This window comes from Pezoporus flaviventris, unplaced genomic scaffold (genome assembly GCF_033815535.1).
Source record: "Pezoporus flaviventris isolate CSIRO_AGI_PZ_B2104156 unplaced genomic scaffold, CSIRO_AGI_Pfla_v1 ptg000080l, whole genome shotgun sequence".
In the NCBI taxonomy this organism is placed as follows: Eukaryota; Metazoa; Chordata; class Aves; order Psittaciformes; family Psittacidae; genus Pezoporus; species Pezoporus flaviventris.
This window is the reverse complement of record NW_026892628.1, coordinates 658,673-672,533: the sequence shown is the minus strand read 5'-3', so window position 1 is coordinate 672,533 and position 13,861 is coordinate 658,673. Positions and strand designations below refer to the sequence as shown.

The 13,861-nt window shown below is 46.7% G+C and overlaps 1 protein-coding gene across 2 annotated transcripts; it reads right to left on the bottom strand.

Annotated features, from left to right (window-relative positions):
* Positions 1-3,593: 3,593 nt before the first annotated feature.
* LOC133280198 (semaphorin-4E-like) lies at positions 3,594-12,724 on the bottom strand. Of its 2 annotated transcripts, none has more exons than XM_061474670.1 (15): positions 12,619-12,724; positions 11,061-11,353; positions 10,538-10,683; positions 10,152-10,211; positions 9,876-9,974; positions 9,609-9,708; positions 9,323-9,433; positions 8,822-8,973; positions 8,326-8,501; positions 6,814-6,970; positions 6,313-6,535; positions 5,740-5,855; positions 5,157-5,323; positions 4,910-4,962; positions 3,594-4,503 (listed from the first exon to the last, which is right to left on the bottom strand). In XM_061474670.1, exons 2-15 carry the CDS (start codon positions 11,161-11,163, stop codon positions 3,884-3,886), a joined length of 2,283 nt encoding a protein of 760 aa, XP_061330654.1. In that variant the 5' UTR covers positions 11,164-11,353; positions 12,619-12,724; the 3' UTR covers positions 3,594-3,883. The 2 variants fall into 2 exon arrangements, with proteins under 2 accessions (XP_061330654.1, XP_061330655.1); XM_061474671.1 differs by having other exon boundaries at positions 12,580-12,716.
* Positions 12,725-13,861: the final 1,137 nt, after the last annotated feature.

Genomic DNA, 13,861 nt, shown 5'->3' with positions numbered 1-13,861 from the left:
TTCCTCCAGCTCCACTGTGCCTTCAAACAGCCACCACGACTTGACTGCTGGAGAAACTCACAACACGTCAATTCCTTAAAGTTACACGGCTGAGACTCACAACTAGGACATAAATTAAATGCCAGGCTAAGCTGCTGTTGCCATGCCAAAATCCACAGCACAGCCACGCAGCATTACTGCACCCCTGGAAAATCTGAGAGGGCTCATGAACTACATCATCAGGGATTTTCAAGAGCTATTTATCCATTTAGAAATGCAAACAGGATCCATTTTACTGACTGCCAAAGTCACAACAGCCAAACTAAATCCCCGATTTCTAACTTCTGGAAAAGTTTGGGAACACAACCCGACTGCAGCCTCTCACTCTGGATTTCGTACAACATACAGATCACCAGGGAACTCCCTTACGTGCGAGTTTACTTAAAGAGCTTGCAGAGATTTGCAATTACCTTCTTTCTAACCCATAAAACAAAAGGCAAGTCTAAACTTTAAAGCCTGCAAGTGGTGTGTGTGTGTGTGTGTGTGTGTGTGCAATTTAAACCTTTCAGTTCTTTTCGCCATTACCTTAAAAACAGCACAGCAGCAATGAGTAATAAAAGCGATGAAAGAACAAGAAAGTGCCGGTCTCACCCCATCTCTGCCGGGTGTCAGCTTCTTCCTCTCCCGTCCTTTCTCCAGCCGCCGGGGCTCCTCTCCACGTTCTGATTTATTTCTCCCTTCCTCCTTCTCTCTTTCTCCGGATCCGGATGCTCTTTAAATTTCCTCCGGAATTTCACTTGGAAATCTTCAGAGTTTTGCTCCCGGCTCCAACCCGCGGCGATCCCGGAGCGTGCGGGGCAGCGAGGGCCGGAGCCGCGCGGATCCCCCCGGCCGCGCCCCCAGCTCCGGGCAGAGCCGGGCGGTGCCGGGCGGTACCGGCCGCTGCAGCAGCCCCGGCCTCCCGGGACCCTCCTACCCCCGGCACGGGGCTGGGGGGGGGCACCGGGGGTAAGCGGCGGTTTCGGCAGCCCCTGCAGACAAAGCGGCGGCCCCCGGGGGCCTCCCGAGCGGCGCGGCCGCCTCCTGGACGGCGCTGGCTTTGTTCCTTTATCCCCCTCTCCTCTCCTCTCTTTCCTCTCTTCCCTATCCGCTTCCTCCCGCCGCCAGCTGCCCCGGCTCGGTCACATTTCTCCGCTCTTTCTCCCGACTTTATTCCCGGGGCCGGGGCCGGCTCGGCGGCACCACCTGCCGGGCACAACCGGGGAGAGTCGGCCCCGGAGCCCCGAGCCTCGGGGCCACAGGTCCTCCGGGCCGCGGACCCCTGGATCCTCGAGCGCCTGCACCCCCCAGGCCTCCAGATCCTCAAGCCCCTCAGACCCCTTACCCCCTGGACCCCCAGATCCCCAAGCCCCCGGATTCCCAGATCCCTGAATCCTTGAGCCCCAGACCCCCAACCCCCTGGATCCCCAGGTTCCCAACCCCGCGGGCTGGATCCCAGCACTGCACTGGGCACTGGCTGGTCATGGAAACACAAATGCTGTTCTCTCTTCTGAGTCTAGACATCTGCTATCAGCAATAGGATGCTCACTGTGGTTCAGGCTCTTACAAAGTCATTTAAACAAGTGGAAAATTAACATAAACCATGAATAAATTTTATGAAATGGGATAATACCCTGGGAATAAGGAAGCTGAACAGGCGATGGGAAGCAGGGTGGGTAATGGGCAATCAGCCCCTCCCAGTGTGCTGCTGCTGCGGCCAGAGCAGCTCCCGCAGCCCTCATCTGTGATAGCCGGCACGGAGCTGGCAAGGAGCCTCTGCCCCCCAGGAGCCCCTGCAGCTCAAAGGCCACCCCAGCTCTGCCACACCAGGCTTCTTGCCCCACATCCACTCTCTCTCCCCATGCCATGCTGCAAACAAGGACAAAAGGACTAAAATTGCACCAAAACTAACTCCTGAAAGTAGTGCACAGTGTCTTTTGTATCGACCTGTTAACTGGAACTTACCTGCAAACTTCTCTTGGAAGCTAATTATTTTACACATCTAAATTAGGGTAATTAGATCAGCAGGAATTGAGCTAAACCCAAATGCTGGTCGCCTTGTGAGGATTTTCTGAAATGGGGTTTTATATTTCATCTGCACTTTCTTCCTCTCTGGGAAGAGAGGAAGTGTCCCCAAAGATGAGAATGGCAATTTTGATTTCCTACGTTATTAGTTCCATAGCACTACCCACTCTGCATCCTTAATTTCCACATAGCCCTTTGCATGTAGGGAGTTGGAATATAGGTAAAGGAACCCTGCAAGGAAGTATACTCCCTTTCAAGCTGTGAGACAAGATATGCACCTCAGATCTGGTTTCTGCGTCGCTGTGGTACAATCACCTCCAGGCAGGTCTTGGCATGGCAGGATGCCAGCAACTCTCCAGTCTTCTGATTTTCAGCTGTCCACTGTAGATAGTTCTCTTGTCCATACATCGTGCCCATGGCTTCACCTTGCTAGAAAGGCTGGTGGTGTTCCCATTACATCCTCCCATGGGAAGCACAAGCACTGCTGTAAGTAGCGGTGTCAACAGCCACAATGATCCAGGAATTTGCTTCCTGCAAATTCAACAACTGGCCTCACCTTCCTTCTGTGGTATTGCCAGATAATACACAAGATAATACAACAAGAACCTGTTGTTATGAAGTGTAACAGAAGAATAATTTGATCCTGGGAGAAAGAAGGCAGCCTAAAAGAAGAGACTGGGGCTTTGCTCCAATGGAGAGAAGCTTGAACTATTTACGTTTTAAGGGAGAAAGAACACTACACAGCGCTTGTCTGGTCTCTCTCCCTAAACAGGTATCCATACACATCGTCCTCATTTCCAAGCATTCCTGTTTAACTTGACAGTAGGTGTCTTTCTGCACCTGGTACAAACTTCCACACAGGAGAATCATTTCCAGGGAGGTTTCTCCTCTCATAGCTACATGAAAACTGGACAGAAATGAGTTGTCTGTGTCTAGAGGAGCATCCACCTCACACTTGATTCACATCTGACAGTGAGAGGCAGCGCTGCCTTTTGTCCAGAACCCATGTTATTTGCCAAATATAAGAGACCATTTATTAGAGCATGAATAAAAAAGGGTCTCAGGGGCTTGGCTTTCAGTAGGCTCGTACAAAAGGAGCTACAATCCACACACCTCAGAACTCAGTTCTGAACAAGGATGCTGTATGCAAGTTGATTCATGACATTTTGGGACAGAGGAAGATGTATCATAAAGGTCACTAAAAACACAGAAAAAGGAAGTGTGGAATGTGTTTTGAAAGCCTAAATAAAGGGAAAGCAGAGGAAAATAGAGAAAGAAAATATACATGAAGATGACTCGGGAAGTTCTAACAAAGCACCAGATCTGACACCAATACTCACTGTGGTCAGTGACAAGTAATTTAACCTCACATGTGAAATGAGGAGAGTAGCAACCTCTTGGGGCACTGGGAAACTTAATTAGTTGCTATTTGTAGATTAAACAGAAAGTCTGAAGGTGAAACATTAAATGCCAACTATGAATAGCTCCTGAAGCATCAGCCTCTGGAACTGGGCAACCCTGCCCCCCCGTTACAGAAAAGTGGATCAGGATCAGGTTTTGAAAGAAATTTATTCTTATGGTTCTATCATGTAAAAAAGGCACCCAAACAAGGAAACTTGCTTTTAAAAGCAGTAACTGGTAACACATCTGTGTAATACACAACACAGCTTGTCTTCAACTCAGAGTTTCTGCCTCCTACCTAAATTGATATTCCACATTCCTTAACAGGACACATCGCGTCCCCTTCACCAAAGAGCTCTGTGGGCCACAAGCTCCCAGAGCTCTGGGTGAAGCTGTGTGCTGGTGCTGTGCTCCTCACAGCAAGCTCCTGAGCAGGGCTTCATGACCTGTCCGTTTGTGTGGCTGAACATTTCCTTTCACAGCCCAGCCCCTCTGCAGCCAGTGCTGGGCTTCCTGAGCCAGCTCTACCAGTGCGGTTTGGGCTGGTTTCCCTGCTCTTCCAAGGCAGAGATAAATGACTCTTGTGGAAGCTCAAAACCAACAAGATACAGCCAAGAAGAGCAGACCCAGCCCCCAGGAGTTTTAAAATGAGCTTCTCTCTCTGGCTCTCTGCAGACTCCTGCTTTGCTGCCTCCTTCAGTGAAGGAGCTGGTACTGAAGACTGAAACCCTACAGCTTCTGTTTCCTTATGCTTATTAGCTGTGGCAATAATATTTGCTTCCTCTGGCTTTTCTTGGGCATAAAGGGCATAGCGGGCCACCGTGACAAGGAACTCTTTCCCTTTGGATTTCTCTACCGAGAGGCAATCATAGAACCCGGCCATGTCTGCTGTCACGTTAAGTATTGCCATTCCTCCATCATAGAGGAGATATCTTGAGGCCTCGGCCTGAATCCTGCTCCCGTTAAACTTCCACACTATGCTTGCCAGATTGGACAGGGGAGCACACTGAAGATGAACGTTGTTTCCAAGAGTAACGGGAATTTTCCTCACACTGTTTTCTGAAATGATGAAGACATTTTTTTAAGTCAGAACACTGGGGTTTCATTTCATTTACATAACCAAATATTTCAATAAAGGTAAAATCTAATTCACCGGTCTTGCCAATGGGCAACGAACAGCTAAGGGGTAAAGACAAAGAGCTCCCATCGCTCACAGGTCTGACAGTGACATCTTTCTGGCCTTATTATTAGAGGGGAGATTGAGATGAGCTTTTTGGTGGTTTTTCCCTGTGAGGGTGCCCAGGGAAGCTGTGGCTGCCCCATCCCTGGCAGTGTTCAAGGCCAGGTCGGACACAGGGGCTTGGAGCAAGCTGCTCTAGTGAGGAATTCTAGAAAGCATAAACTGAATAAGCATTTTGATCACATCAAGGTCAACTGTTGTTTCTTAACCCAGACATTCACATACCTCCACTAAGGCAGCTGGAGGCATCCCCGGCTTTCACACTTTGAATTAAATGCCTGGAAAAAAAAACGAAAGAAGGAAACAACAAAACCCACCAAAACCCAAAGAGATGCAAGCACAGCCCAGAAGTGTTTCAGATGTACCACTCCAGTTCTAGGAAACACCTGAGTCTTGTGCTATAGATGTTAAGAGTGCACCGATAAAGCAATCTCCCATCAGGTGCGCAGCTGGAAACCAGCTCTTTACTTACATTGAACGAGCAGTGTGTTCTGCCACTGAGACACATCCGTGAGCAGCTGGAGCCCAGGCGCAGTAGGGATCCCTTGCCAGGATGCAATCCATGCAGTACCTGTAGCGGTGGCACTGGCACACTGGAAGCTGCACCACTTGAGACTGGGACCCTCCGTAGAGCATTCCCTGGAAACGGGGAGGGAGTTGTTTTGCAATAGGGAGATTTCAAGCTCTTATTTCCTAATTGTGCTTATTAAAAGTATCAGTAAACTAAAGATCTTGTCAGAAGTGATGGGGATATGAGAAACCCCCTCAGCTTTCCACAGCATGGAAACCAGTCCCTGTTTCCACAGTAAAATGACAAGAGTTCCTTCCCTAACTTCTTCAAGAACAGAAAGGCTTGTTTCAGTTATACTCTGACACCCACACATTCTTCTCCAGAAAAATGTTTCCTGCTTCTGTTATTGACAAATACATAATAGAAGCAGAATTATCTATCTAGACAGACAGAGACATTTACAGGTTATTTAAAAGCCAGGAGAACACCACAGAAGACAAGGCACTACAGCAGCCCCTTCCACATGCAGGGATGGAAGCTCTACCTTTTCAGAAGACAACTGGAGAGATTGTACAGGCTCCGGAGCCAGGAACAGCTGCAGCTCTTCCACAATGAGCATTTCCCCATCACAATTGAGAGCCTTATGCAAATATCCATCATCTACAGCAAATGAAATGTATTTCTAAAGAGAAGCTTGTTTAAACATAGCATAACGTTTTAGCCTGGTCGTTCAGGTTGAAATGGGAGGATTAGCAGCCATTCCTGGGCACAGGGAATTTCTGAAAGTCTTCAAAGCAATTCTCATTTTTGCTTTCAATGAGAGGAGCAATGATTTATTTTTTTTTTTCCAGACCTCAAACAATCCCTGAATTTGCAAATATGATGTGAAGCCTCCTTTGATATGGAAAGTTTCTAAAGAAAACCTTTTAATGTCCAACAAGAAAAACACAGTTAATCTAAGTGGGATGAAAATATTAAACTAGCAAGACAGCTTCTGAATGCAAAACTTCAAACAGAGCTGATGAGGAATTGCCCTTTTTTGAAGTCTCAAAAATAAAAATCTGGCACAAAATACAGAACAATGGGGAGTCTCTTTTCCTGCAATAGCAGCTCTTACCTGTTCCCAGAAACATAACATCGTACGTTTGTTGATCGAGGCCAGTGACTCTGTCCACCACGATCCTGGTGTAGTTTGAGCCTCTCCTCAGCAGCACGGGGCTGTCACCAATTGGATTTACAGAATCATCCATTAGAGGGTGATCTCTAACAAACTGCAGGACTTTGTCAGGCAAGTCAGTAGAAGTGTTATACCCCATCCTCCGGGCAGAGTTATCTATGCACTAGGAACAAAACACAACACGCATGGGGATGCTTGGGTTTTCATTTCATTGAGGTATAGAGAAAAGGTGCATTTCCCTCTAAACATTCAGTTATTTCTACTTATCATCAAAAGGTAAACCACATTCTTTTGCTGTATGAACTAGCCAATAACCCCGCAGCTTGTGGCAAGGAGGCTTTTCTAGGAGCTTTGGTGTGATTGCACACACTGCATTTTTAGTGGTAAAAAAAGACATTCCAGAGGCTGGTTTTTAATTAGAACAGGTAAATTCATATTTACAGCACCAGGACGTGGAACTGGCACTTCTCCCCTGTAAACCATCCACTTAACAGGGGAATGTTCCACAGTTACTGGTCCCTTGTAGCTTCCTTTGGAGAAGACTTCCTGAATAGTTTTCATACTGTAGGCACAAACAGCTGATATGTCTAATCTTCCCCTTGGTAGAAAACAGAACAACACACAAAAGAAAAGCAGGTTTTATTTTTGTTATAAAGAAAGAAATAGTGTACCCCCCCCCCCCCCGCAGTGCACACTGATCTTTCTCAGGATTAGTCAAAAGACACCTAACAGTAAAAATCCTTCTCTGTTGCAGTTTTCATGATTCACTGAGAATAAACCAAAACCACCAGTAAAGATGGTATTAAATATTTGTTAAATATCAAGTAACCACCCTCAAATAAACTGGAACACAGAGAATGAGAACCTCTGACAACCTCTCTTGTGGACAGGCCCATGAGCCCAAGTATATGGTAATCAATGTTCTGAAAGGATTCTCCTCCCTTTGGCTCCTCACTTCTGGCACAAACCATTAATTCTTCTTCTAATCCCTTTAACTCATCTTCCTGAAAACCACAATTCCCTCTTTGCCTCCAATTACAACGTGTCTCAAGATAATGCCTGAAAATGGAGGGAGCCTTTTAGGAGCGTCTGGATCAGACACTGACATGATTTCAGGTCTCCCAGGGTATGATACAGCCAAAGGAATAAATGTTCTACAAATTCCTCTCTTAGGCCACACGGAACCCAACCTGCCAGAAGCAGGAATAAAACCTGCTGTCATGGACACCCACCAAAGCTCTAGTGGGGATAAAGTGATGAGTAAATAGGTGGCAGCAGGTTAAGCTGCACGGTGGTGACTCTGCTGCATTCTTCTAAATCTGATGCTTTTACAAAACATGGCTCCTTTGGTACTTTTGGATATTCAGAGTTTTGATTCACTTTGTCTTGTTTTTCTTCATGAGTCAGAGCATTAAGAAAAACCCACTGAACCCTAAAACTTGGATGGTTTTTTGTTTGGAGTTCTGTTTTCATTTCCACAGAACATGACATTGGACAAGCAGACCATGACACATACTACTTTTGGAGCAGGAGAATAATTCTGCACCTTGAAATGTCAGCTATTTCCTTTAGTGCCATAAGGACCAGAAGAATGCAAGGCTTTGTGCATGTCATTATGTAATTTTCTATGTAATGAGTTTTAATTGCCCCACCATCCAACTAGAGAAAACATAACTCTCAAAACTTGGCTTAGGAGAAGTTTTTGGTTAGTCTCTAACTGAAGGCTTTGGCCCAGGAATCAAACCTGTTTTGTTTCAGGTGATAATGTTTGCTCACTTGGATCAAGCTGTAAGAAAACCAAATGTAGTCCATTAAAACATGCAATGCAAGTAGCTGGTAGCTTCTGGCTCTGAGTTAAAGCCAAATGGCTGTACCCAGGCTAGTCCCACTGCAGTGAGAACCCTTCCCTCCATTCATTCCAAACTCCAGCATGAACACAGCCCTCTATCTCACCATTGCTGGGAAAAAATGCCATAAAATATGCTGTCCTGCCACCTCCTTCTCCTAAGTAAAAAGATGTCCTGGACAATATTGAAATGGAAGTTCAATTCTGGAATGGAACAGGCAAGGCGGGACTTTAGAAACGATGTCCATCTTCTCTGCAAGACACGTTTTCCACCGAGATCCCCCTAAATGAAGGAATAACATAAGCACTGTAGGATGCATCAGGAAAAAGGTGTCATATTCATAACAGCGTTGATGTGTCGAAAAATATAGTTGGCCTTTCAATAGAAGTCTCAGTTCAAAGGCAAAGGCAAAAAGGTTGAAATGTGAAATGCAACCTGAATAGCTGGTTGTGTTCTAACAAGAAAGTGGAAGCTAGTTGAGAAATAACTGCACACAAGAGAGTTCTCTTTGGTCAGGCAGTGTGGATGCCAGTGTCAATCACTCGAGTACGAAACTTCATCTGCAATACACTAATCAAAACCTTTATACTTCAGACACTAACTCTGCAGACACGGGCAATTCTGGACACCAGCAGCTTGTCATAGAATTCAAATTCAACAGCTGTTTCGGTGAAGAAGACATAAATTTTATCATCATCTCCATTTGGATTAGATTCACTTTCCTCTACTATTTCCATGCTGACAAAGCTTGGTTCTGAAACACAAACACACAAAACACTGAAGTTTATTCCAAGAAAAACACAAATTCCAAATATTCTTTTAAAATTTATCCAAATTGAACTATTTTTGTGGACTAGTGAAAAGGCTGAAAAGTATTTATGACTCTATCCAATGTTATGAGAAGGAACTATGCGTTCATAAATGGCAAGGGCTGTGGCTCATTTCATCCGTGCAGTCCATGCTCACAAACGTCTTTTACATTCTGTCCTTAATTCAAAAGCTCACATTACAAAACCAACCCATCACATCCTGCTGCACTCCAGAGAGAATTCATACACCAAACTGAAGTTCAAGAGACTGAAAGATATAAAAAAACCTCTTACCATTTAGCCATGACGTTTTAAACTCTGTCCTTACACGATTTCTCATGCTGCGAAGTATTATAGGTTCTGTGCCCAAAAAGTTATTTGAAGTAGCTGAGTAAAATTCCCCATCTGGAAAGATTTGGAAGAAACAAACAAGTATAAAGTACTTCTTTCTCAAATGCAAAGCCATCCGGTAAGGAACAAATTAGATTTGGGAAGCAAAACTAGAATTAGGGTAATGGTATCCAATAGCTTAGTTTAGAGGAGGAAACTCATTTCAGGTTTCCTGTCAGTCCAAACACACCTACAAAAACAGATGCATACTTCTGAGTTGGTTCAAAGGGACACTTTCCTCTGCTCTCCTCAGCTCTTCCTTGCAAGCTGATGTTTGTCCCATGGATAACCTATGTCAAAGGATCATTTAAACAGGATGAGAAGTCACCTTCTGGTCTTTCGTACTGCTATAAAAGAATTAGGAAAGTTTTCAACAGGAATATTTTGAGCAAAGGGTTTAAAGATCTGCCACACTGCTCAAATATCTGCAGGAAACCCTTTATTCAAACCTAATTACCATGTAATCACAAGCTGGGTGATAGGCGTTGGTTCCACAGACATACAAGTAAGAGGCATTTATCTTATGGAGGAAGAGGATGTAGTTCTGGCATCTTACCTAAAACAGAAAATCAACAGAAAAGCTGTACAGTGGAGTGGATTGCACCTGACAATCTCCCCGTGTCTTAGCAGCAAGCAAAATAACCCAACACGCTGACAGGACTCTGAATTTGGTACAAAGAGGCTTGATCCTGTCACCATTTTTATTTCAGTTACTAACAACAGAAGTTCCTACCTTGTCCTTTCCTCTATGAATACATTCCAGCTGCCTTTCCTGTGTAGCAAACCAGTATTCCTAAAAGCCAGAAACACTTGTGAGGTGCTATGTTGCAATTACCTATTTTTTTCCCCCACAACATTATGTGTCAAATATCCCTAAATAATCCTACCTTTGACCTTGTGGGGTAAAGAAGCATTTTTCTACACCTCTTCAAAAGCATAATAAAAACCTGATGATAACAGATACCTGATTATAATGAAGATCCTGTGATAAAGTATCAAGCCTTGAAATAGTAATACTTGTAGTCACTTAAACTCAGAGCATGATGTTCACCTGAAGAAATCCACAAGCAAAGTATTTCTTTTCAATGAAGGTATGGAAAAAAAAGATCTTTCATTTACCCTTGCTATTTCTCTAGAAATATTATTCAAGTCCAGAGCGAACACTGCATCTCTGCCTCCCACGAACAGGGAATTGGTTTCTTTGTCCACAAGCAGAGTGGAGACATTGGCTAAGCCTTCTTCCCTAAAGGTGGTGGGATTTCCTGCTGCAAAACACAGAAGAGAAGTTATTTTATTTAGCACTAGAATGACAACGTAATAAAAAATCCAGATTGAAAGCAAATTGTAACAGAACAAAGGGAAAAGCTTGTCCGCGTTTCCAGGACATTTCCTGAATGCTAGGAAAGTGTTTGAATAAATGCAGAAATATTCTCTTCCTAATTTCTTACAGGCACATAAACAACACTGTTACAATTACCTGTAAGCCAGACCTCCAGCTACAACTACTGTTCAGGCATCCCTGTCATTCGGATGAGTGCATCTGCAACAGCCCATAGCATTCCTTTTTATGCCTAACAAATAATGAACTCCCAACATTGTGCTATGTTTCTTTCTGCTTGTGAAATGTCTGCGTTTCACTTACTTTGGTATTTTACTGTTTTTCTGGGAATGCAATTCCCAACAGAAGCTTTTGTCTCTTGAATTAATTGCAAAACAAGACAAAGGACAAGAGCAGTGCCACCCATTTTCAGAGATTCAGCTAGAAGGAAGCTCTTCCCCGTTGTTATTCCTTGTCATTAAATAACTGCAGGCAGCAATGCCTTCATGCTTCTCGGAAACGGCCTGTGGAGGCGCTCCGAAGTGGCTGCAGTCTTCAAATCCTTCCTGAAACTTGTCAAAACCTATTACGTTTGCTGGTAACGCCTTCCAGACGTCCTAAAATGAAAAGCAGCGGAAGGTCACTGTGATACGTGGTGAATTCCTTTTCGTTGGAGCCCTTTTACAGGATTTAGTAGCTATTACAAAGCTGTGTATATGGGTTCAAACTGAAACAGGGGAGGTTAGGTTGGATATAAGGAGGAAGTTCTTTACTGTGAGGGTGGTGAGGCACTGGAATGGGTTGCCCAGGGAGGTTGTGAATGCTCCATCCCTGGTGGTGTTCAAGGCCAGGTTGGACAGAGCCTTGGGTGCCATGGTTTAGTGTGAGGTGTCCCTGCCCATGGCAGGGGGGTTGGAACTGGATGATCTTAAGGTTCTTTCCAACCCAGACCATTCTGATTCTGTGACCTGTAGTTACACTAACCAGAAGCAGGCACCGCTCTGATGGCAATCCCAAGCTATTCCCAGCAAACGCAGCTTTGTGCCAAGTCTGTCACTCTCATTTACAAGCTCAATGGCTCCGATTTCCGGTGGGGTAACTCCGTGTTGTTTCACAAACAGCAGGAACAAGTGGGATTGTTTTGCAGCAATCGGCTATTTGAAATACGGAAGAAAAACCATCGCTAAAACGGCTTTATTTCCAGTAATCCAGGAGGGTTTATAGGTACGTTAGATGAAAATCACATCTCTATGTAGCAAATGAACCTTGTGTTATTAAGACAGAATTCCTCTATTATTCATTAGAACCTGGGACGCCTGATGCCTGGGATTTGGGCAACCCAGTCAAATGCACACACCCACCAGCAGCACTGGTGCATCTGCAACTACAGAACGCACAAACCCACGTCCCACATCTGCTTCCGTAAGGAAGGGGAACGCTGCTCTTCCTGCACTTCCACCTGGAGGGCAGAACCCGCCGCTGAGGAAGGGGTTTGCCTCAGAAGCCAAGTTTGGGTTAGAACAGTGGCGAATGAGGCGAACAGGCTGGAGACCGCAGGGCGCTCATGAGGCCCTGGTGTGAGCCTGCTCAGCCACGGCCCGCGGGCCAGCAGCACCCATCTCCTCCATGACTGGTGCCTGCCACCCTCCTTTTACACCTCCCTGCTCCTGGCAGTGAGAACAGCCGCGCTGTCCCCTCGCATCTGTTCCAATCCTAACTCCGACCCCCCCCCACCCCAAGGGCCGTTTCTGGACTGCACCATGGGCAGAGCTGACACAGACCTGAAGGACAAGAGGTACAGAGCACCCATGGCACCCCCCACAACAGCCCAACCCCGCACCACCCCATGGAGCCTCCTTGGTACTCAGGGAACCCCACACACCCTGCAGCCAGCGCCGCAGCCGGGCACGAGCCCCGCTCCCCTCAGCACACACAGCCCCAAGATGGCGGCGCCTCCCTCAGCTCCTGCCGCCTCAGGAGTGACCCTTGGTCACGTGACCCAGCCCTGCCCCATGGACAGGGCTGGGGATGGAGCAGTGGATGTGGGATGTGGGATGTGGGATGTGGGACCGGCCTCCATGGGCAGCGCTGGATGTGGGATGTGGGATGTGGGATGTGGGACCGGCCTCCATGGGCAGTGCTGGATGTGGGACCGGCCTCCATGGGCAGAGCTGGATGTGGGATGTGGGACCGGCCTCCATGGGCAGAGCTGGATGTGGGATGTGGGACCGGCCTCCATGGGCAGAGCTGGATGTGGGATGTGGGACCGGCCTCCATGGGCAGAGCTGGATGTGGGATGTGGGACCGGCCTCCATGGGCAGCGCTGGATGTGGGATGTGGGATGTGGCACCGGCCTCCATGGGCAGAGCTGTGCCGGGATCCGCAGGGAAGCCGTGGATGTGGGATGTGGCACCGGCCTCCATGGGCAGAGCTGTGCCGGGATCCGCAAGGAAGCCGTGGATGAGGGATGTGGCACCGGCCTCCATGGGCAGAGCTGTGCCGGGATCTGCAGGGAAGCGGAGCGGGAACACTGTCCTCGCCACATGGCAAAGCCCGTCTCACCTGTTGGCTGCCTGCACACTGGACCCCTCCAGCAGGCAGAGCCTGTGGAAGCTGCTGCTTCCAGAAACACTGGATTTCTCCATGTCCAATCACCCCTCCAGAACCCGGTATCTCAAGGAGTTATGTTCATGAATGACAGAAGTCTATGGATGGGAACTGATCTACAGCCTATTAAAGACTGGTGTTTAATGACCAGGATGACACAGTAGAACAGTGTGGGTGGTCCTGTGCTCAGCATGTGCAACCACAACTCCCTCTGGCCCCGGTAAATGACCCGCAGGAACGGCTACGGCATCAAATAAAGCCAGAACTTAGAGATTCTCTCTTCATTTTTGTGTGGTGACCTCCTCATGAGCTCTCCTTTTAGACGGTTTCTCTAAATTGCCATTTCCCATCCAACAGTAGTTCCGGTTTCTGAAAATAGGGCTTGTCAACTGTTCCAAGATAAAGCTTTTGTTATCCGTGTTATCCGTAAACCAAGGAGTCCCTAATGAACCTCTGCCAAAGAGGCAGCTGTTTTAGAACTCACATCTGGGTTTATTGCTTTCTGTTGCTTTATTACC

Bases quoted from the DNA above. Each gene is read 5' to 3' on its own strand.
- LOC133280198 (XM_061474670.1), bottom strand. From the start codon at position 11,163: ATGGGTGGCACTGCTCTTGTCCTTTGTCTTGTTTTGCAATTAATTCAA. The intron at 8,974-9,322 runs GTAAGAGGTTTT...TTTGTGTTTCAG, and splicing joins TAAAACGTCATGGCTAAATG to AACCAAGCTTTGTCAGCATG. The intron at 8,502-8,821 runs GTTAGTGTCTGA...TCCTTCATTTAG, and splicing joins GAATTGCCCGTGTCTGCAGA to GGGGATCTCGGTGGAAAACG.